Genomic DNA, 23,652 nt, shown 5'->3' with positions numbered 1-23,652 from the left:
GGAACTCGTGGCTACTCCTGGCCCAAGAAGGGTGGAGGCAAGGAGAGCATGGAAAAAGTACAGAAAGAAGAAAAATGGAAGGTCATTGTCCTAAATAATTAGCGTGCATAGGAGTCAAACCCCTTAGTGAGTTTATTAAAATACAGACTTCTTGGCCTCTGCTCCAGAGATTCTGATTCATGAGGTTTATTCTGGGGCCCAGAAATCTGAATTCTTAATAAACACCTCAGATGATTTTAATGCAAGTGGTCTGGAGATTATGCTTGAATCCTGGGGTAAGAGAACAGTTTCATTCAAACCAAAGCCCAGATCCTCCAAAGGTCACCCAAAGGAAAATTTCCACGTAGAAGAGAGCTATACAAAGGGTGTCTCTGAGCCTCACCTTTCCTCACAGTTTCCTTTCTCTGGTGAGGGACACTAGTCCCTGTATCAGTGGATGGGACCACCTATCTGTCCTGTTCCATGAGCCAGAAACCTGGTGTTTAGCTTTACTGCTCGTTTCCACCCTCCACCCAGCCACATCCCATCCTTCCCCAAGCCCTGTGAATTTTCCCTCCTAGATATTTCTCCAAGTTTTCCACCTCTGTCTCCAGCACCACTACTCTGGCCCAAATCACCATCTCTAGCATAAAATATTACAACTGTCTTCCAATCTGTGTCTCTGCATCCACTCCAACCCCGCTCCAATCCATTACTTGACACCACAGGCAGAATAATCTGTTCAAAACACACAATGTGATCATGTCACCTCCAATTCCTTAAACCTTCCAAAGGCTTAAAGTGGCCTATGGGGCCCCACAAGGCTCTACCCTGCATCTCTCAGCTTCACCTTCTCCAATCTGTCCCTTGCTCTCCTTGCTTTAGCCACACCATCCTCCCCCTCCTCCTCCTCTCCCTCCTCCTCTACCCTCCCCCTCCCCCTCCTTCTTCTCCCCCTCCCTCTCCCTCTCCTTCTTCTCCCTCTCCCTCTCCTTCTTCTTGTTTTGTTTTGGCTGCACTACACGGCATGCCAGATCTTAGTTCCCCAACTAGGGATCGAACCTGTGCCTCCTGCAGTGGAAGCACAGAGCCCTAACCACTGGATCTCCAGGGAATTCCCCACACTGTCCTTCTTTTAGTCTTGTTTACTCTTCTAGATGCCCTTCCACCACAGGATCTTTGCACAGGCTATTCCTTTTGCCTGGAGTGATTTCCCTTCCATCTCTACCTACCTATCCTCCAGGGTCACCTCTCTAGGTAAAGCTTTCCTAACCACCGCCACCAGGCCAGGTCACACACCTTCACCATAAACTTCAGAGCTCTGTAGGTACTCTCCTTTGTCTTGTGCAGTTATTCAATTAATCTCTTCCTTTCTCAGACTGTAAGCTCTGTAAGGCAGGAACTAGGTTTGCCCTGTGTTCTAGCACTTTGCCCATTGCTTGGCACATGTCATTGAATATTTGTTAAATGGGTGGAGGAATGGGTTCATTATCTGCTACTATGGCTGGACCCTGCCGGTCAGAGTCTCCTGTAAAATTCTGCTCCAGCTGTAGACAAAAATCCCTCTCCAGGGTGGACCTTATAACGGCTGAATCTAGCCATTATTTTAAAAATCAACTTTATTTAAAATGAATTACAATCACTGTAGCCTGATCCATAAATCTGAGAAACATTTATAAGTCATATCTTATAAAATTTTTCTTTTAAATTTGTAATTAACTCCACCTGGTTTATTTTCAGGAAGATAAAATCTTCCTTTTGATGTTTTTACCTTTCCCAGAATTTCCTAAGAATTGTGACCAAAAGGGCAGAACTTCCAGCTTCCATGCCCATGTGGGGAGAGCTCTGCTGCCTACAGGGTCTGCCATGCTTCTTCCACCCACTCAATGTCATCTTAGAAAAACAACAACAGGGATTCGTACTTGAGCTCTCAGGACTCTACATCCAGGTCCAGACTTTTCTCCCTGGCCTAAGGGGCTGCAGGAGCTTCCAACATTAGCCCCAGACTTTGCCAAGTCAAACCCACCTACATGGGATTCATGCACCCTGGTATCCAGCCTAGTTCTCCAAGGCTGGGATGGTTCCTTCCCCGGCTATTGGGCTTCAGCTGAAGCTACCATAGTCCACACTAATGTTCCCAACTTTAAATCTTGGGGCAGAAGGAGCTGATAATACTGGGTCTTTACACTCAGGAAAACCTGGGCTACTGATGCAAAGAATCCACCTCCTCCCTAGTGATCAACTTTGTATACCAGGTGTCCCAGGAGAACCAAAACTGGTGACCAAGACTCAGAGATAATGACTGCCTTATCACTGTCCAGAAGGCATCAACTAAGTCGGCAACTCTAGTGGATTTCTTAAAACCAAGACTAAGAACACTTCTCTTTGTTAAAAAAAAAAAAAAAAGCACTCTGTAATGTAAAGGAAATAATCATACAAATAAATGAAAATGGCATTAAATAGGTTTCCCTAGTACAGTTTTCTGAGGTACAGTCCAAGTAAGAGCTCTGCTCTGCTGGTCACTACTCAGCTCCCCGAGTGCCCATTTATCTCTCTCTTTCCCAGACCTGGTCTAGTTATCCATCGTGCATTCTTCCCACAAATGCTCCAAAACACAATCCTCCACTGCACCCCTAAGCCCCCAGACTCCCCATCACCCTCCAATTTAGTTCATTTTCCGTTCAGCAGATATTTAATGAGCATCTACTGTAAGTCACAATGAGTAAGCATAAGAGAGATAAGGTCCTTGCCCTTACATTCTAGGGGAGGGGAACCAGAAGTCTAAGAACAAATTAAGCTGGAACAACAGGGATTTTGATGCTCACCCCCAGAGAATTAAAGGAGATGATCTCCATAAAGCACCCAGTTTGAGCTTAACTCATAGTAGGAGCTCAACATATATTTGTTTCTTTCCCTCTAGCTGTTTGGAGAATAGCATTCCTTTCCCATTTTGTTGTTGTTGTTTTGTTTTGTTTTTCTTTTTGAGACTTTCAAGCATTTGTGAGCTCTAATATATACAGGGGACCAAGGTAAAATGAACAAATGTGAAGCAAGTTACAAAGTTGTTAGAAATCTTAAGCTCTCAGATTTTCCTGGGAGCTCAATAAAAAGAGATACTGTTGCATTACTGCTCAACCTTTCTGGAAACTAACTTAATAAAATGTATCAACCACCTTAAATGTGCTCAATCCCCTTTACACAATAATTCTCACTCTAGGGGGTTATTTTAAGGAAATAATTTAAAATAAGCCCAAAGATTTATGTGCTTATACAAGGATATTTATCACAGCTCTATTTAGAATAGCAAAACTTTGGGGGGTCGGGGAGGGATGGACTGGGAGTTTGGGGTTAGCAGATGTGAACTGGTATATATAGAATGGATAAACAACAAGGTCCTACTGTATAGCACAGGGAACTATATTCTATATCCTGTGATAAACAATAATGGAAAAGAATATAAAAGAATATAAGGGGCTTCCCTGGTGGCGCAGTGGTTGAGAGTCTGCCTGCCGATGCAGGGGACACAGGTTCGTGCCCCGGTCCAGGAGGATCCTGCATGCCGCGGAGCGGCTGGGCCCGTGAGCCATGGCCGCTGAGCCTGTGCGTCCGGAGCCTGTGCTCCGCAACGGGAGAGGCCACAACAGTGAGAGGCCCACGTACCGCAAAAAAAAAAAAAAAAAAAAAAAAAAAGAATATGAAAAAGATTGTATATATATGTATAATGAATCACTTTGCTGTACAGCAGAAATTAACACAACATTGCAAATCAACTATACTTCAATTAAAAAAAGAGAGAGAGAGAAAAGAACAGTAAAATTCTGGGAAGACTTAAGTTTCTAGGAATGAGAGGTTAATCAAAGAAATCATGACATTTGTTCATTTTTATTAAAAAAACATAGTACCAGGACTTCCCTGCTGGTGCAGTGGTTAAGAATCCACATGCCAATGCAGGGGACATGGGTTTGATCCCTGGTCTGGGAAGGTCCCACATGCTGCGGAGCAACTAAGCCCATGAGCCACAACTACTGAGCCCCCGCACCACAACTACCGCTCTAGGGCCTGCGTGCCGCAACTACTGAGCCCACGTGCCTAGAGTCCGTGCTCCACAACAAGAGAAGCCACCGCAATGAGAAGCCCGCACACCGCCACGAAGACTCAATGCAGCCAAAAATAAATTTAAAAAATTAAAACAAAACAAAACAAAAACGTAGTACAACTACTGGGGCTTGCTCCATAAATTCAAGGAACAATTATAAGTTATATGTTGCAAATCGTTGCTTTTAACTTTGTAAGTAGCAAACATTTCTTGTGCAGCTCTGTGCTGGACCCTGTTCTAGGTTCTGGGTCACTGGTGTGAACAAGACAGATAAGCTCTTAAGGAGCTTACATTTTAGAGAAAAGAGACAGAATTTAATAAATAAACAAACACGCTGATGTTAAACAATAAGTGCTAGGTAGGATACGAAATAAAATAGGGTGATATACTTAAGAGACTGGAGGCGGCAAACTAGTCGGATTGATGGACAGGGAAGAGATCTATGGGGAGGTGATATCTGAGCTGAGACCTGAAAGACGGGGGCAGCCATGCCACCTGGAGGAAGGGTGCTCCTCCAGAAGGAAGGGCAGATGCCAAGTCTTAGATAGAAGGTTGGTGAGTTTGAGAAGCAGAAGGACTGTGGGGCTGAGGCAGCAGGGCCAGGGGCATGTGGTGGAGTTGAGGTTGGAGAGGGCTGCAGGGCCAGATAGATGAGGGTAAGACTTTGCATTGGTCCAAGGGTGATGGGAAAGCACTGGAAGTGTAGCCATAACATAAGATGCTCCATTTTGAGCAGCAGAGATTTAAAAATTTACATGCATCTTCCCTTCCTACTGACCCTGGCATGTCTTAGAGCTATTTGGAGAATGACTAGCTGACTAGGGGACAATTAATCTTGCTTGCTTAAGAGTTCCAGGGACTGGGCTTAAAGATATGGGAGCAGACCGACCCTAGAGTAGAAGATCAAGATGTTGCTGACCAGAACACCACACAACCAGTTTATTATTTATTATTATTATTGGAGCTGACTGTGCTCTTCTGCACATAGGCCCCCCTCCTGTACACCCCTGGAACTCCCCTTTAAAACCTTTGTCCCCTAACCAGAAATTTGGAGGTTGGTTTTGGGACATTAGTCCACCATCTTCCCAGGTTGCTGGCCCCCTGAATAAAGCAGCCATACCCTTCCCAGCAACATTTGTCTCTTGTATATTGGCTTTCCAAGCAGCAAACAGCTGCTGTTTGGGCTCAGTACCAGCCTTATCTGGTTTTAAGTAGGAAAGTACCAGGATTTAATTTAGAGCTTAGAAAGCTCACTGGCTGTGTAGAAACTGGATTATTCAGGAACAAGAGTGGAAACACACCGGGAGGCTATGGCAGTTCCATAGGGAGAGAGCACAGTGACAGTGCAAGTGGAGAGAATGACAGATTCAGAGAGATTTTGGACATAGAACTCATAAGAAATACTGGTGGAGTGAATCTGGGAGGAGAGAAGAGGGAGGAATCAAGGGTGACTTGTAGGTTTTTGGCTGGAACAACTGGGTGATTATAGTAACAATGAGATGGGAGAAACTAGAGGAAGAAGAGTTTGGGGGTGGAATTAAGAGCTCTGTGGGGTCACTTTCAGTCTGAGATAAAATACAGGCTGTGGAGCCAGACTGCCCAGGTTCTAATCCTATTCTAGAGTGCTAAATGATTTTGATGGGTTCCCTAGCCCCTTGCCTCAGATTCTTCACCTGTAGAGGGGAAATTATAATACAGTGACCTTATGAGGTCATTGTGAAGATGACAGGTGTTATTATATATAAATAGATTAGTGCCAAATTCTTCTTCACTCAGCAAGTATTTAGTGAGCATTTCTATGCAGTAAATTCTGAGCATACAACAGAGACCAAATCAGACAAAAATCACTGCTCTTGTGGAGTTTATATTCCACTTGGGGGAGGGGGGACACAATGAATAAATGCATTGTTAAAATATTGAATATGTTGGATGTGGATAAGTGTTATGCAGAAAAATAAAGCAGGGAAAAGTGGTCATGAGGAGAGGAGTGGGTTGCAATTTAAAATAGGGTGGCCAGAAAAGGCCGCATTAAGACAGTGATATTCGAGGATAGACTTCAAAGGAGGGGAGAGTGCCTGCCACATGGATATCAGAAGAAGAGTGTGCCAGGCAGGGGAAACTGTTAGTCCAAAGGCCAGGAGGTCAAGGCTTTGAGAAACACCAAGAAAGTGAAGCAGCCACGGCTGTTATTCTGCGAGAAGTGAGTAGCCACTGGGGAGTGTGAGCAGATCGGTGACATGATCTGACTGACATTTAAAAGCATCCCTCTGGCTGCCAAGTTGAGAATAGACAGGGCAGGGCAAAGGCTAGTGAGAGGACTGGGGCTTCAATCCAAGTGAGGGAGGATGGTGGCTTGGACTAGGATGGTGCAGTACTGGTAGAGAGAATTAGATAATAAATGATACAAAAAATTTAATGTATAGAACACCACATGGTAACATGTACTACGGAGAAAAAGAAAGAAAAAAGGGAGACAGGAAACATAGAAGGTGTTGCAATTTTAAAATGGGATGGAAGAGAAGACCTTAAGATTGTGGCACTTAAGGAAGTCTTGAAGGAGAAGAGGGAGTGAGCCATGGGGCTATGTGGGGAAGAAGTCCTCAGGCAGAGCGCAGCCCTGCAGAGCCCCTGGAGCAGGAGTGTGCCAGGTGCTGTCCGGGTAGGAAGGGGCCAGCGAGCTGGATGGACTGAGCCGGGGGAGGGGAAGGGGAGGGAGGGCGGAGTCACAGAGCACTGTAAGGACTTTGACTTTGGGGGAAGCCAGTGGAAGGTTTTATTTTTTTATTTTTATTTTTTTGCGGTACGCGGGCCTCTCAGTGTTGCGGCCTCTCCCATTGCGGAGCACAGGCTCCGGACGCGCAGGCTCAGCGGCCATGGCTCACGGGCTCAGCCGCTCTGCGGCATGTGGGATCTTCCGGGACAGGGGCACGAACCCATGTCCCCTGCATCGGCAGGCGGACTCTCAACCACTGCACCACCAGGGAAGCCCCAGTGGAAGGTTTTGAGCAGAAGATTGACATGATCTGGTTCACCTGCTCGTTCCAGCTGCTGTGTGAAGAACAGGGTATCAAAGGGCAAGAGTGGAAATGGGGAAATGATTAGGAAGGGGGTGCAACAGTCCAGCTGAGAGATGAAGGCAGCTCGGGCAGGATGGCACTTGTAGAGGAGATAAGGAGTGGTCAGATTCTAGACACCTATGAATGGGAGGTAGAACCAGCAAGATTTGCTGACAGATTGAATGTGGGATGTGAGAGAAAGAAAGGAGTTAAGGGTGACTCCAAGAGTTTGGGCCCAAGAAACTGGAAAGACGGAGGTACCATTTACTGATGCAGGGGAAGATGTAGGAGGATATAGGCTGGAGGGAGGCCAGGAGTCTGACCTTGGATGTGTTATACTTCGGGTGTCTTTGAGACATCCACATTGGACATCCACATTGTAGAGATACGGAGAAGGCAGTAAATATACAAATTTGAGGTTCAAGGAAAATATACAATTTTGGGAGCCAGCAGTCCTTAAAACCTCGAGTCTCGCAGAGCTCACCTTGACAGAGTGTAGCGGGATGAGAGAGAGCCTGGGGCAGAGGCCTGAGTCACCCCAACACTGGAGTCTGAGCCGAGGCGGAGGCCCCAGCTGAGGAAACTGAGAAGGATAGCCAGAGATCCAGGAGGACCAGGAGGGTGGCCTGGAAGCCTAGCCTACCATCCAGTCTCTAAACACGATGCTTTCAAAGACTATTTAATGCTGTAGGAAAATGCTCACCATAGGTCATTTGTGGGAGGGGGGCAGGGGAGCAGCATATGACACACAACATTAAGTTACTTTCTGTACGTGGCGGGGCTTGAGGATCATTGTTATTTTCTGCTTTATAATTTTCTGTATCTTCTTAATGCTCAACCTTGAACACGTATTACTTCTGTAAAAATTCTTAGACGAGGATATTTGAAGATCAATATTGGAAAGTGGCTTCTGCTGCTCAGAGAGAACTCCAGCCTATTTCTACCTCAAACATGTGCCTACAGAAGGGACTTTAGGTTCTCCTTTCCCACAGGGGGTGCTGTGGAGGCGGCAGGCCACTGAGCCCAGGGAGCTTCCGAGGGCTTTGGTCAGCGGGTGAAGACTGGGCAGGTAAGCGCTGGAGGCTGTCCTGACGCCAAGCGGCCCCATCTCAAGAGCTGCTGAGTGGTACCACTGCTGACGTGCCAGCCATGCTTCTCAGAACTAGGGGCGTCAGAAATGCCAAGGGCATCCCCAGGATAGGCCGTGGGGCTCCTTGGCTCGGCATAGACTGACAGATGGACAGAACGGCAGCTTCATTGTAAAACAGTTTATTAGCATCTGTGCAAATGAGATCAGTTCCTCCCCAGATGTCCCGGTCTCCCCACCTGAGGCCCTGGGGAACCGCTCTGCAGCGGGCCCCTGTCTTGAGGCAATGCCCTTGCTCATCTGACTCCACTCGCATTGCTCCTGGCCCAGGGCTAAGCCCCACCTCAAGATGCAATAGGGATGGTCTCCTCTGAGCTACCGTTGCCTCTAGTATCTGAGGAGCCCCCGCCACCAGCGGCCAGGGCCACATCCACCTGGATGACCCCATGAACCTGGGAGAGTTGTGGGCTGTCCAAGCTGGCGATGAGCTGGCGGCAGCCTGGTCTCACAGGCACGAACGTCTGGCGCAGTGTCACTCTCTTGTTGCCCTCAATGTCCCTGTGGGCAGAGATAGGATCATGGGCCTGGGGTGACCGAGGGTGGCGTGGGGAGTAAGGGCTGATGGGGCAGGCAGGAAGGAAGGAGCGGCAGGTGGAGCCCTTCAGGCATTTCTGGGCTCAGCTGGAATCTCCACACCCGGAACAAAGCCTGAACCTCAAGGCCACCTCTGCAAGGCTAGATCAGTGGCCACCCACCCAGCTGCTGGAGCTGGAAATCTCAGCATCCAGGACTCCTCCCTCCCTGCTCTCACAAACATCCGGACAGAGACAGAGGCACTGCCTCCCCTCCTCTCCATGGCCAATGCTCCTGCCCCAACCAGGTCAGCCCCAATCCCTGTAGGGTTTCCAAGAACAAGGAAACTTCAAAGGGAGACTTTGGGGCTCAACACAGTATTGCCACATACTTTCAGGTTTGCCGAGGAAGAAGGTGGAAGAAAATTAATCATCCTCTGCTACGATCATATTTCAGCTTGTTATTAAAAAAAAAAAAAAAGAACAGACAATTGGCATCTTTAAATTAAATTGACACACATTCGTGTGTGTGAGTGAGAGAGAAAGAAACACACATGCTGGTGTGCACACACACACTACAGTGTCTTTATTTTCTTCCTTCCCATGGACCTCTAGTCCCAGACCACCCGTCTGGGAATCACAATTTCACCAGTCTTCTAACTGGCCTCTTTGCCTCCCATCTCATTTTCCATTCTATTCTCCAAGCACTCAGAGATGAACTGAGCCCTTCACCGGCTTGGCTTCCTCAGTGTTTATGAGATAGACGAAACTGTAGCTCTCTAACCTGACACACAGGCTCGCTCTGAGTCACCCTGCCTGCCTGCACCACCTCATCATCCCCCCATTCCTCCTGCCCGCCAGTCCCACTGAGCTCCTCCCTTTCCCTGAACTCACCTCTGTCTTCAAGCTTTGCCCCCAGGCTGCCTCCAGACCCAGCTCACAACTCCTCCCCAGTGAGGGCTCCCCGGAGCACCTCCTGCCCTCAGGAAAATGAATCTCACCCTTCTCTGAGCTCCTCCAGCAATCTGCACGTGTGCTTACACACTGACTGTGACTGCATTTATATCGCACCTTCTCACGCCTGTTAGCATCTGTCCTTTCCTGCCTCTGCCTTAAACCTTTACCTCTGTCCCCTGCTCAACCTGAGCCTGCCTTGGGGACTGCCTCTGGAGCCAGACTCTGTGCAAACACCACAGTCCTCCAAGAGAATGAGTCAACACCCCAACACTGAGGATGAGCTCTCCTTGGGGCAAAACAGCCTGCTTCCAAGGGGCGTCCCCGGACCACTCTGTACTCCTTCTTCTACCGTTGTTAACCGTGTGGTTTAGAACAAGGTACCAGTCGTCCTCACTTTCTGGTGTAAAATGGAAGCGAATGTAAAATGAGGGGGTGGGATCAGATGGTCTTGAAGGTGCCTCCAAGCTCTATGAAGGTGGGAAGCAGGGGAGACAGGGAGATAGATATCTATAGCCTACCTGTTAGGTTATAGACTTAATTTCTAGACTTCCTATCATAATATACAACTTGAAATTAAGTCTAGGGACTTCCCTGGTGGCGCAGTGGTTAAGAATCTGCCTGCCAATGCAGGGGACACAGGTTCGAGCCCTGGTCCGGGAAGATCCCACATGCTGCGGAGCGACTAAGCCCATGCGCCACAACTACTGAGCCTGCGCTCTAGAGCCTGTGCGCCACAACTACTGAGCCCGTGTGCCTAGAGCCTGTGCTCTGCAACAAGAGAAGCCACTGCAACGAGAAGCCTGCGCACCGCAACGAAGAGTGGCCCCCGCTCGCCGCAAATAAAGAAAGCCCGCGCACAGCAGCGAAGGCCCAACGCAGCCAAAAATAAATACATAAATAAGTAAATTTATTTTAAAAAAAGAAAGAAAGAAATTAAGTCTATAACTTAGCAGGTAGGCTATACTCTTCCTGGTTACGAATCTGCACTTTTAATTTGTGCTCACTTTTCCATCGATGCAGGATAAAGGTTGTTTAGGTTCAGATCAGCCTTCAAAAGTCTATTTAACCCATACTATGATTGAACTGTACTATTTCAGAGCCTAGCCTTTATTTATAACATTATTTCCAAGAGAAAATGCTCTCCAAATTCCAGCTAGGGATGTCAAGATCTCTTCCTACCCTTAAGAGTAGGTCTCAAGAGTCAGGCGAGACCTTGGCTGTACCCCAGTTTGCCACTTTAAGCTGAGCACGTCAGCTGCTCATGTTGGAATGTGCCCGTAAGTGAGTGCAGGTAATAAAACCAACTCCCTGACAGGACATCAGAACTTAGACATCCAAATTAGCATTGTCCTTCAATGATGTACTGGTTCAACTCTGTTGAACATTTGAAAAAGCTCCTCTCAGATTTTCCTTCACAGCCATTTAAAACCACACGCACATCACACGCACCCGACTTGGGTGCGCACGCACACCCGGACAAGTCACTGCCCCTCCTGTACAGCCAAGCTTCAGTTCTGATCGAAGAGGGCATGATGACCCACCTTGTTCACTTACCTTATTAATTAAGTCTTAATGCTAAATGACTTGAGGCTGTTTCCCCAAAGTCAAATCCACCCCCTTAGAAGACCACCCTAAGGACATTCTAGAGAATATGATTCAGGCTCTGGGGGAAATTCCCGAGAAGGATTTGGAGCAGACTTCCAGCTTCCCCTGGTGACTGCTTCGGTGGTGACGATAGCCGTCTGAAGGAGTAAGTTCTGGAATGTTTATTAAGTGGCCGCTCAGCAGGCTGGGTGGCACAGTGGGGTTCCATGCCACAGCCTTGGATGCGCAGATGAGAGGGAAGTGATGCCCGTTTTGGAATCTAATATATCCGAGCCAGGAGCTCAGGGCTCTCAGCTGTCCTGGTGGCCCTGGCCTGGGCTCACAGTAGCTGAGGAGCCACAGGATGTCCAAGGAGGACCTGCCTTGAGAAACTACCATCTAACCCTCTCACCTACCGATGGGAAGACTGAGACCTTTAAGTGGGGGGAGACTTGCACAAGCCCCACAGCTGAAGAGAGGAGCTGGGTCTCCATCACTCAGTGCAGCGGTCCTTTCCTTATTCCCAGGCAGGGGCAAGAATCAAAGATCTGGTGGGGCTGCTGAGGGGAGCCCCGCTCTGGGGAATCCCTCAGAACAGGTGAACCTCCCTCTGTCCGCTGCAGGTGAGAGACACCAGCAGGTGAGCTGTCTGGGAGTTCCAAGCTCCACTCTCTAAGCTGCCAGAGACCCTTTTAGGGCGACGGAAGGAGAGCACTCGTTTGTGATGTGTCCCATCATCCAGGGGGCCAGGCTGGGGCAAAGTTCTGAACAGCAACCTTTTCAGCTTTGGCCTGTTGGGGAAAGCGGCAGACACCACCAGGCAGAGCCGCCTGCTGTGTGTGGGGAGAGGGATGGGCAGGGTGGGCAGGGACCCTCTGCTTCCTCACCCAGCCCCTCCGAGCGCATGCTGTCACTGTCCCTCGGGAGCTCTTTGTCGAATGAGGAAAATTCCTGTCCCTGTCCCCAGAAGGCTGATCTTAGAAGTCAGCCTCTGGCCTGCTCTGCTTTCCCTCTGTGCTGTTCCTGCACGCGTGGGTCTGCGTCAGAGATGGCAGCACAGGCCCAGGAACACGACTGTGGGCACTGGCCTGGCCCAGAGCCTCACGTGGCTCGGGATCAGGCCCCGGCAGGCTGGGTGAGGGCCCGAGGCACAGGGCTCTCGCCTTCGGAACTGCTGCTCGGCCCTCGTGCCACCACGCCAGCAGCAAGCTTGAGAGCCTGTGCTCTCAGCAAAGCGGGAGGGGCAGAGCCTGCCCCTTAGGAGCTGTGAGACCCTGTGAGATGCGGCCACCAGCTGCCCCATCTGTAAAGGGAGGGGGGACAGCTACCAACAGAACACGAATGCTGTGCTGAGCACCATCCTGAGGGCTTTACGGGCAGCGTCTCTTCTGATCCTCAGAGCCAGGCTTATCGTTATGCCTACTTTACAGGTGAGAAAACTGAGGCACAGAGGAGATCAGTCACTTGCCCTGGGGCACACGGCCCAGGTGATGATCTCTAATGTACCTTAAGGGGTTTTTGTGGTCTCCAAATGAACTTATATTCCTGAAAGTGCCTGCTCAACTGCTGAGTGCTGGGTGACAGTAGTGACGAGTTGCTAGGGATTCCTATGTGAGGTTTTAGCTCCCTAACGAGCCAGTGAGGCAGGGCGGGGACACCGCAGAGCACTGCCCACAGCAGGCCTTTTAAGTGCTGGGTGGGCTGAACTGAGTCAGGAGGTGCTGCTGGCGGGCCCCAAGCGACAGACCTTACCGTCCTGACCGAGAGAGGAAGCAAAGCTGGGACCCAGGCCGCCAGGAGGCAGGCAAGGGCAGCGGCAGGGGAAGGAGGAGGGGCCGGACTCACCCAGCGTTGAGGGTCTTGGGTCTCTGCAACCCGGAACCCTCGAGCCGGAAGACAACGTTGGTGAGGGTGATAGGCAGGGGGTTCTGGAAGACAATCTGGACCTCGCAAACCTGGCCAACCACGGCTGCTCGCAGTAACTGAGAGAAAAAGAGGCCCCCATCAGAGCCCCTGGCCGAACTCACGGGACCAGACGCTCCCCCAGAGAGGGAGAGCTCTCACCGCCCTCACCCCACGTTTCTGCCCCCGAGAGAGAGCTCTCCCAAAGCCAGACAGGAAACTCCAACCCACTCTCCAGCTGTGGCCACCACAGAATCAGGGAAATGAGATCTGATTTTCCAGAGGAGGAAACCGAAGCCCAGGAGCTCAGAGCCGGTCCCTGACCTCCTCCTGCCACGGCTCCTGGCCCAGTGCCCCCTCCCCTGGCCCTCCGATTTCCCCCTGCCCCAGCCAGCTGCTCTACCGTGAGGGTGAGGTCCGGGGTGCGCAGACGGAAGGTGTGCTGCTTGGCCAGCACCTGCGTGTTCTCCTTGACGTGGCCCGAGATGTTGAGCAGCATGGCCCCCTGGTCCACGAGGTGGACCCGGTACTCCTTATAGGCCACGGGCATGGCCATGCGCTCCGCTGCGGGGGAAGAGGCATGGTGTCACTGAGGCCAGCTTCCCCAGACCCGGCATCCTGGGGTCTCCATGTCCCCAGCCCTGGGGTGCCCAGCCGTGGGGCGGCGGGGGAGGCGGCAGGGCTGGGGAAGAAGCACTTACAGGCCCCCGGCGCCAGCACCACTTCCTTCTTGCTTTCCTTGAAGACAGACCCAGAGACGCCGGTATAGTAGGTAACGGAGAGGTAGAGGTGCAGCTTCACAGTCCGGGGGCTGCTGCCGCAGTTGGTCAGCACCACGCAGATGGTCAGGTCCTGCCCCATCACTGCGTCCTGCGCCTCCACCTTCAGGGCCACGTCCTCAGCCGAGTCCCTGATGGCGTACACGTTGGGTTTGCTGCCGTGGGCGGCTGCGGTCTCCACTGCCTTCCGCTCTGCTTCTGAGCCTGGGGGTGGAGGGTCAATGGTGAGCCTACCACTGCTGCTGGCGTTGGCGAGTGCTTGGTGGGAACCCTTGACGTGGTCGGAGCTGGCCAGGTTGGGGGACTGGTACCTTCCGGGTGCTTATAGATGTGGGAGACGTCTTCCCGCATGTTGGAGCCGACGGCCTTCGTGACGACGAGCGAGCCGATGGCTTTCTCCTCCACGTACACGACCTTGAAGCTGCCGTCACCTTGCCGCTGCCAGTAGATCTTGTCACTGTTCACCTGTTTGGGGCGTGTGTGGGGTGTGAGCCGGGAGTGAGTGAGCCAGAGGGTCTGAGGGTGGGCCTGACCCCCAGCTGCCTTCCCTGCATGCTAGGAGCTGCATGGAAGGCTAGATCCAAAGGTTGGGAGCTTCCTGGAAGAGCCAAACCGGGAGACTTTCCAAGCTGAGCCAGACAAGGCCAGAGAGTGGGGAAGAAACTGGTCTGGGAGGCCCCTTACAATGCATTCAACATTAATAACAGTAATCCCTTACGCTCGCTCGCTGACTCTACGACTTATAGAGCAGCTTCATACCCATTATTTCTTTTGATCCTGAGCACAGGAGGCATGGCAGCCATTATTATCCCCCTTTTAACAGCTGGGGAAACTAAGACTCATAGAATGAGTGACTTGCTCAAGGTCACACAGCTAGTCGGTCGGTGGTGAGGTCAGGACCAGAGAACCCAGGGCTAACACCAGTGCCCTGGTCTCCCCAGGCTGCCCACAAAGGCACCGGCCACACAGGCCTCACCTCAGCAAAAATGAAGGGTGTGTCATACTTCATGTAGACCAGGCCGTTCTTGACGGACTCCACAGAGCAGGGGCCACAGCAGAAGATGCCTAGGGGAGTAAGGGTAGCATGGGGGTGAGAGGTCCAAGGAGGCTGAGGGGGAACCCCCCACCCAGATCCTGGGCCCACCCATCCAGGCCCAGCGCCCACTGCCTGGGGTCAGCTCCCACCAGTCCAACTCAGGGAGGTTAAACAAAGGAGTGCACACGTTCTATTTGGCCTCAGTCCTTGGTGGGGGATAGGGGGACAGGGACAACTGTGGGGACAGGCCTGCCTTGCTAATCAAATTGCTGGCATACTTCCTCTACTGGCTGAAGCTGCATGTCAGCTGTCTGTAACCCCCTGAGGTCAACAGCCATCCTACATCAAGACAAACCCAGAGCCCACCGTGGCTCTGCTTGCCGGCTGGGAGAGCAATGACATCACAGTCACCATTCCAGAAAGATCCAGAACAACCCTTCAGCTCTGCAGCCTACTGTGTCCTCTCTGTGGGGAGGTGAGAGGGGAGCTGGTGGGAAACAGAGTCTGTCCTCAGTGTGCTCGGGAGGGTTTTCTGGAAGAGATGGGTTGATAGGGAGGAAGCTTGGCGGGAGAGGACACAGAACAGGAAGTGAGGGCCATCCAACAGGAGAGAATCTTAGAAAACATCTCGCACGATGGTCTTTTATACATGGGGAGACAGGCTCAGTGAGGCAAAGTAGATGCCAGGATCTCCCAAGACAGTTGGATACAGAGAGAAAGAAGGAGCTAATACTTAACTGAGTAGCTGCTAAGCTGCAGCCATGCTGCTAGTCTACTATGACTCATCATTAGATCCTCCCAACCGCCCTGTATGGTATATATCATCCACATATTCCAAACAAGAACACCAAAACCTGAAGGTGCAAGGAACTTGCCCAAGATGACATATCTAAGAAGTGATCAAGCTAGAATCAAGCCCGGGTCTGGCTGGCCTCAGAGGCCCTGGCTGCCGCCCAGCCCACCACTTCCCAGAGTGGGGACGAGAACTCAGATCTCCCGGTGTCCTGCAGGCTGTTCCAGCGTCGCAGGCATCACTGGGGTTGCACAACTCAGGGGGCACCGTTCACAGAGATGACTGAGGGGGGAGGGGTCTGGCCAGAGACCAGAGGAGGAATGTAGGCTAGGGGAAGGCTATCTGACCCAGGGTGAGGAAGGGAGAGGTGGCAGGGGTTGGGGGGAGAGGCAACCGGTCCGGCAGGTGGGGCTGTCTGGGGCCAGAGTATTAAGGTGGGAAGGGTGTGCGGGACCTGTCTGAGAAGAGCTCGGGAAGTCTAATTTTTGCAGAAATGTGCATTGTGGAAAAGAGACTAGTAGGTTATGTCATCAGTGATTACTTCTTAGGCTGGACTGTGTTACAGAAGCTCTTTTCTCCTTTGAGCCTATCTGAACCCTGATTTTTTCATACTACTCAGTGGAGCAGTGGAACAGATACGAGAGGAACTTGGTAAAAGTGAGAATATGTGTTGAAAGAGAAAGTCGGGGGCTGGGTCTGCTCTGCTGCTGACCTAATGCTCTGTGCCCTAGAGGAACTCCCAAACCCAGCTGATCTGCAACATCACCAGAACTTTCAAAAATACAGATTCCTAGAGTCTATTCCCTGAAGGTCCAACGTATCAGGTCTGGAGTAGGATATAGAAATTTCCTTGAAACAAAACGAAACAAACCACCTGAGAGAGGATAGGGAATTGTATACTTTATGCTATACAAGTCTATCCTTTTTTTTCCTTCCAAGCATGTTTTACTTAAAATAATGACTTTTTAAACTTTAAAAGAATATATATAAATAAAAGCGTCCTTCAATTAATTACCTCCAGGATATGTAAATAAAAAAGCAAGTGGGAATAGTGGATTTGTCAGGGGAGGGAAACCTCTCACTGAATTCTCTCGAATCCTTGGACTTTTGAGCCATCTGAGTGTAATAATCATTACAAATAAATAAAATTTAGGCAAATAGTTACGCAGAAAGGTAAAAATAAATGAAGGGCCACATGGTGATTTGCCCTGAGGAGTCTGTTTGAAGAACTGCGGGCTTAAAGGACCCAAAGGACCCGGCTCTAAGGCCCCGTCCGGGACGCTGGAGTTTGTTACCCTGGCTGGGGAGACAGGGAGGGGCCCCAAGTGGGGTTCAGGAGCCAGGCAGGGCCCCGCCTCACCGCTGCTGGTCTCCTGGGGTGTGGCGTCCACAACCTGCCATCCATCGAAGCCTGGGGGCAGATCCGGCCTCTTCATCCAACAGTCGTTCCACACGTGGAAGTTCCTGGATGGACATGGCCGGAGGGCTCCGTGAGCTGCCCACCCCCCAGGGCCTCCCCGGCATCCCCCTGGTGCCCAGGCCTCGGGTCACCAGTCCTCAGCAGGGAAGGGCAGGCCAGCCCCAGCCTCACCAGACGGAATCATGGTTCAGGTGCTCGAGTGGCTTCATGTTCTCGTCAAAGTAGATGTCCATGGTGAGGGACGTGTCTGTGTCATGCGCAGAATTGAAGTTGGTGATGGTACGGGTGGCCAGGCCCAGGCAGCGCAGCACTGTGGGGAAACCAGTGTTGGGGGTTCAGGGCCCAGGGCCCGGGCAGGGGTGGGGGGCAGGTGAGGCACGAGGTCAGGAGTAGCAAGGGGACAGGGGCAACTGGGTCAGGGGTCGCTAGGGTCAGGAGGGCACCGAGCCAGGGAGTGTTGGGGGTTAGGGGAATCCAGGCCACCGGCCTCGCCTTGTCCCTAACTGTCCCTTCTCCCCCCTCTCCTCTAGGCCCCTCTCGGTTGTTAACACTAATTAATGATAATTAAGGCCAGCCTACCAGCCACCCTGCCTGTTCCAACACTGTAGCCACAGCTGGGCTGGGCTCGTGAAGGCGGAGCCTGGCTTCCCTCCCTCCTCCGTGCAGGGCCCAGGCAGCTCCTGTCCCGTCCCTCCACTACCTGTAGTGGTCACGCCGGCGAAAACCCAGCACTGGCCGTACGGGACAGGGAAGCCGGTGCGTAGGTAGCTGAGTAGAATCTCCACGCTGCCCACCCACGCCGAGGGATTCGTGCCGCGGGAATATTCTCCAGACCAGTTCCCAATCAGGATGCCATTGTCATCCAAGGAGTTTACCTGCCCAGGACAGGACGGGGTGGGGCAGAGTTGGGGGAGAAGCTCAGGGCCTGCCGTGTGGCCCCCGGCCCAGCCTCTGACCCTGCAACCATCCCTCACCCCTAAAGGCTTCAGGGTCCAGTAGCAGCCTGAGCCCCTCTCACCACTCCCAGAGCTCTCTGCCCACTCCACCCCCCCCACCCCCCAACCCGTCTGACACATGAATGTTAATGCTGGGTGTGCCAAGTTTGGGGTTTGGCCCTACATTACGCAAGAGCTGGAACCGGAGCCAGGAAGGGGAACGCTGGGGGACAGGCGAGGGAGGGAAGAGGGGTGAGACCACTTCCCACAGTACCCTTTGCAAGAGCAGTGACAGAATCAGGAAGGGTAAGAGTGTGGGGTGGAGCAGGGGAGGCAGCAGGCAGACACATGGTAGGGCTCAGAGACGCGAGGGTGCTCACCATGGCGGAGACGACCCGGCAGACACTGATGGGGTCCCTGCGGCCTCCATATGGCATGCCCCGCCGGTCCAGGATGTACAGGCAGGCATCCAGCACCCCGTGGTCAAACTGGAGGGAGGAAGGGCAGAGGTGACCCCTAGGACAGCACCTGCTCCCCTACCCCGCCCCACCTGCCTCTAGTGCCCCTGAGTGCACGAGGCCCCAGCCAGCCGTACCTGGCCGTAGTTCCAGGTCCGCTCGCCAATCTGTGCTTCGGTCCCATAGTAAATTCTCCCACACTCATTAAGCACGTACTCCTGCCGCCAGTCCTCACGGTCCACATACACGGTGTCCTCTGTGTTCCCAAAACATATATGCCTGGTCCCCTCCAGCCCTCTCCCTGGGTCCCACCTGCCCCTGGGCTGATTCTGCAGGACTCATGACCGCAGAGGAAGAGCAGGAACGCCTCTAGCCTGACAGCACTTCTCCCAGGAAGGATGCAGTGAGCATGACAGAGATGATCAGAGGAGGGTGGCTGTAACCAGGGCCCTTCCCCAGGAGAGGTGAGACTGTGTGACCTTGGGCTGGTCACCTCTCTAGGTCCTGGATCTAGGTCCCCTCACCTGGACAATGGGAGGCTGGCTTCTCCTAGGGCTAGGTACCCAGGCACGTAGCCAGACCCAGGAAAGGAAGCCCTGCCCTGCCCTCCCCTCCTCTCCATGCCTTTCTCTGACTCCAGCAGGCTCACCTGGGCACCAGGGATTGAAGAGGATGTAGATCTCATTGCAGGGGTCAAAGGGCAACTGGAACTCGCCAGCTTCTGAGCATGTGCGGACCGTGAACTGAAACTTGCCGATGATGGCATTGGGGGAGGTGTGGACCTGTAGGTTCAGATTCTTCCCGCTGGACTTGGTCACCTGGGCGTTCCAGCCTCCACTGCCCCCCTGGCCCACTGGGATGATCACGTGGGTGCCCTTGCCCACCTCAGGGTTGTTTCCTGCAGTGGGGGAAGCATCGATTAGCTGCTGCAGCCTATGTGAAGGCGGGGGTGGGGGTGGGGGATGGTGCCTTGGACTTCTCGCAGCCCCACCCAGAAAGTGTATGAGCCAGTGAGTGTGTCCCTGAGTTGGACCATCGCCTGGGTCAATCTGAGAGCAGCTCTGTCCCCACCCAGTGTTTGCCCACATGTCAGGGCAGAGATCCAGTCCAACATCCCAAACCTGTTCCCTCGACACTTAACTCAGAGGCGACTAGAAGAGACCAGGTCACCGTCACGCTCTCCCTGCCTGACTGTTCCAGCACCTGGGCTGGAGGAGCAGAGCCACCCTGTCTGGGTCCAGTTGCCCCTGCTGCGTGTGAAAGGGCAGTTCCTATCCTGAAGTTCAACCCTGCCTGCTCCCTGGGGCTGCAGCTTCCAGAGCCCAGGGCATCCTTGCTGGAGGTGGTGAGGGTACCTGGGAAATTACAGGCTGGGGTGGGCAAGGCTAGGCCCTAATCAATGGGTACGAGGGGTCGCCGGCCCCCTGCGGCAGCATAAGCACCGGCCTAGGCAGTCAGTAGCCACCAAGCAATGCAATGAGGGAGGCACCTGCCCTGGGCCATGGGGACAGAGAGACCGAGAGACACAGTGGGAGAGAGCGTGGAGCCACACCCTGAGGAAGGAGGGCAGACCCAGAAAGAAAGACACACAGAGGCAGAAACACTGAAGGGGATGCTGGGCCAAGCACCTGAAGAAAAAGAATTTTGAGACAGATGCTCCTGGAGGCTTGAAGAGGGTGAGCCTAGGAAAACAGACCCTCCCTGAGGCACCCCTGGGGACACACTTACATGCTTGCGCCTGCCTTATCATGCAGGGGCGAGGAGTGGGGTGAGTGAGGAGCCCAAAGCTGCCCCTTTGACCCCAATACCAGGGCGGGGAGCCCTGCTACGCAGCCCCCTACCCCCGCTCCACCCTGCCCAGGGCCTTCACCCCTCCCACTGCGGGCTCCACCGACCGATGAGCAGCTCCAGGGTGACACGATCGGATGAGTCATAGGGACGAGACAGGAAGAGGACCATGTGGAAAGGCTGCCCACGGCGGATAATCAGCTCATTGTACTCGAACTCGTCCGTGTGGTGCTCTTGGCGATTCTGGTCCGAGGGTGAACTCAGCAGATCCACACCAGTCACCACCAGCTTTCCCTCTGCAAGGCCAGAGCTCAGGTTCAGTGAAGCCCCGTGGGGAGTCCGGCCCTGCATCACTAGCCTCCCAGGCCCCCAGAGATGCCAGAATGAGTCTCAGGCCCATTAAAGCATTTTGGCTCTCAGATAACGTGGACAGGTGGGCCTCACCTTGGATGGTGTCGTCTCTAGCTGTGGTCACAGTGCTGCCCCGGGAGTCGGGTCTTCGACCCAGGGTGTTGGGTCTTCCACCCGGGGTGTCGGGTCTTCGATCCCTGGGGCTGGGCCTTCGAGGCCTGGAGTTAGAGCCGTGGTCTCCGCCGGGCTCAGGCCCCCAGTCTTCATCTATTGTATTCTGGCACGAGCAGCAGCCACAGCAGCGAGCCCAGAAGGGGCGGCGCCCGTGGCGAGCATGTCTGTCTGGCTCCGGCTCCGGAGAAGGTGTCACGAGGGGCTGCCAGGGGTTCCCGCCCCAGCGGCCCACATCTGAACGAGGACTGCCCGTCGTCGTGCCTGTGTGGACAAGGCAGGGAGGCTCTGATCGCTCACACAGACCTCCTTTACCCCTACAGTATGCCCCAGTCAGCTCAGCCAGAAACCCTCCATCCAGAGAGCTGATTCAGTCCCAGCCAGATGACTGAGATGATCTGATCCTGACCCCGAGATTCCCTCAGACCCACCCAGAGACCTTCCCCAAAGACTCCTTTCAGACTCACTTAGAGAAACTTCCCACGTTACAGAGACGAGTCTCTCCCCTCTCACCCGCACATGGACATCCACCGAGCCAGATGCCCCATCCAGAAAGCTGCTCACGCACCTCTCCCAGGAGATGACGCTTGTCACACCCTCGAGGTGCAGCAGCTCAGACCATCCCGGGCCTGCTCCCTCCACCTGCCAGCTCCTTAGTCTAGAGCTCCAGAGCTGCCTGCCTCAAGGACCCATTTCTTAGGGGGAATCCCCCACCCAAGCCTCCTTGCGTTACACAGGCAAGCAACATTCACGACTTGGGCTCCTGACATATTCCCCACGGCTGGTCAAACACCCACGCGGAGCTGCCCGGAGGGGCTGGGCGGGGGCAGAGGTGCCCCGAGCCGGGCTTCCCAGGTGTAGAGTCTCGGTGTGTGGGGAGCAGCCTCACTGGGACCGACAGGCTCGGGCTGGCTCGCACCCCACCTGGCCGGGGACTCACCTGACGAAGGTGCTGGCATCTCTGGGTGGAACAGGTCGGGACTGATGGGACGGGACTGAGGCCGCCTCACGAATGAAAAGCGTGGGGCGGGCCGGTAAGTGGTTTATGAGGGGGGAGGGCGGGGCCAGGCTCCTGGGAATAAGGGGAAGGAAGGTTGCTCCATCCTCGAGGGAGGAAGCCCAGCCTCTGGGGGCTGTTTCCGAGGTAGGGGTGGGAAATGAGGCTAGGCCGCACCCTCTTTCCCCTTTCAAGGAGCCAGGAACCGACTGGAGGCGGGGTTGGGCCCGGGCTGGGGAGGGGGCGGGGGCGGGGTCTGTCAGGGCTGAAGTCGGAAGGCTTTGATGAGATCACACCGTCCGAGGGATGCTGACTCCTGCGAAACTGGGTGCATCAGAAGCACCTTCTCCTCGGTGGAGGAGGTTGCGACAAGTGTCATCTCCTGGGAGGGGTCCGTGAGCAGCTTTCTGGATGGGGCACCTGGCTTGGTGGATGTCCATGTGCGGGTGAGGGGGAAAGAATCGTCCCTGTAGTGTGGGAAGTTTCTCTAGCGCGATGGGGCAGGGAGGGTCCACCCACACTCTATCCAGCAGACTCGCTCTTCCCAAGCTCGGGCTGCCCACCTCTGTCCCTGTGAAACTGCCCACCGGCCTGGCTCTGGGACTCGTCCTGCCCAGGGAGCCCCCAGCATCCCAGGCTGGTACACACTGGTGACACCAGCAGCCAGGCCCTCTGACTGGCTCCACCAGCCAGCCCCCACCATCCATCTGTCTGTCCCTCCTTCTTCCTCTAGCTAGGCCCCAGGCCCCAGCATGACTGAGCTGCCCCCTGCTTCCTGTGTCCCTCCAGGTTGGGGATTAGGGGGGTCAGAGTAGAAGCAATCTCTTGTTTTCTGCCACCCCCCACCCCCCAAACCGAGGGGTTTGGAGGAGGCTGAGGTCTTTGCTATGAGGCTCGGGTGGGAATGAAGGCCCCCGCTCCCCAGGCTGCAGAGTACCCCCTTCTCTCACTGAGATGAATGTCTGGTGAGCTGGAGGCCAGGGCTCTCCAACCTGGAATTCTTCCTGGGAATCCTGACCAACCGGCTCCAGGCACCCGCCCCAGCTTCACCCTGACACTGGGAGAAACGCCAGGGAGGCCACCAAGAGAGCCCCAAGGCAAAGAGGAGGTCAGACATCTTCCGGAAGGCTGGGACCCTGTTCCTGGGGTCTCTTCCCTCCATCCCGCTGTTGTCCCAGCTCTGTCCATGGGACACTGAACAGAAGACAGTGAAAACAGGGTGGGCAAGGGGACACAAGGAAGCGGACTGGAGGAGAGGCTGAGTTTGGTGATGCATCAGGCAGGGAGGTGGCTTGGGGAGCAGGGACAGAGGCCCCAGGACCAGGCACAGAGCCCTTCACATCCCCGTGACCTTTTCCTGTCCAGGTCTAAGTCCCCACATCCTCCAGCACGCTCAGAGGATGCACTAGTGGAAATCAAAATTCCAGGCAGGTGTGAGGCAGGTCAGCCAAAGGGCTTCGTGGAGGGGCTGTCTGTGTATCACTACGGATATGGGAGGGGCAGGGCCCTGAGAGTCTGGTTGTGTGTGAGCACATGTGGGTCCAGGTAGATTCTCAGGGAACCAGGTAAATGCCTTGTCACATTCTCTCCCTCTTGTTTCAATCTTTCTCTTTCCCCACCCAGCCAGGTTTGACTCAGTGCCCTCACCCCTGAGTCGCTCCCCTTTCCTCCCTCCGGGGAGGCTCAAATGC

The 23,652-nt window shown here is 53.5% G+C and overlaps 1 protein-coding gene across 1 annotated transcript; it reads right to left on the bottom strand.

Moving 5' to 3' along the window:
• Positions 1-8,384: 8,384 nt before the first annotated feature.
• TGM1 (transglutaminase 1) lies at positions 8,385-21,998 on the bottom strand. The gene is made up of 15 exons (XM_060004769.1): positions 21,905-21,998; positions 20,887-21,228; positions 20,550-20,738; positions 19,304-19,552; positions 18,792-18,910; positions 18,577-18,684; positions 17,962-18,136; positions 17,433-17,571; positions 17,202-17,305; positions 14,989-15,077; positions 14,324-14,477; positions 13,935-14,216; positions 13,637-13,797; positions 13,177-13,313; positions 8,385-8,776 (listed from the first exon to the last, which is right to left on the bottom strand). The coding sequence occupies exons 1-15, from the start codon at positions 21,921-21,923 to the stop codon at positions 8,563-8,565; spliced, it is 2,481 nt and encodes an 826-aa protein (XP_059860752.1). The 5' UTR covers positions 21,924-21,998; the 3' UTR covers positions 8,385-8,562.
• Positions 21,999-23,652: the final 1,654 nt, after the last annotated feature.

Source organism: Delphinus delphis, chromosome 2, assembly GCF_949987515.2.
Source record: "Delphinus delphis chromosome 2, mDelDel1.2, whole genome shotgun sequence".
NCBI classification, from domain to species: Eukaryota; Metazoa; Chordata; class Mammalia; order Artiodactyla; family Delphinidae; genus Delphinus; species Delphinus delphis.
This window is presented reverse-complemented; position numbering and strand designations above follow the sequence as displayed.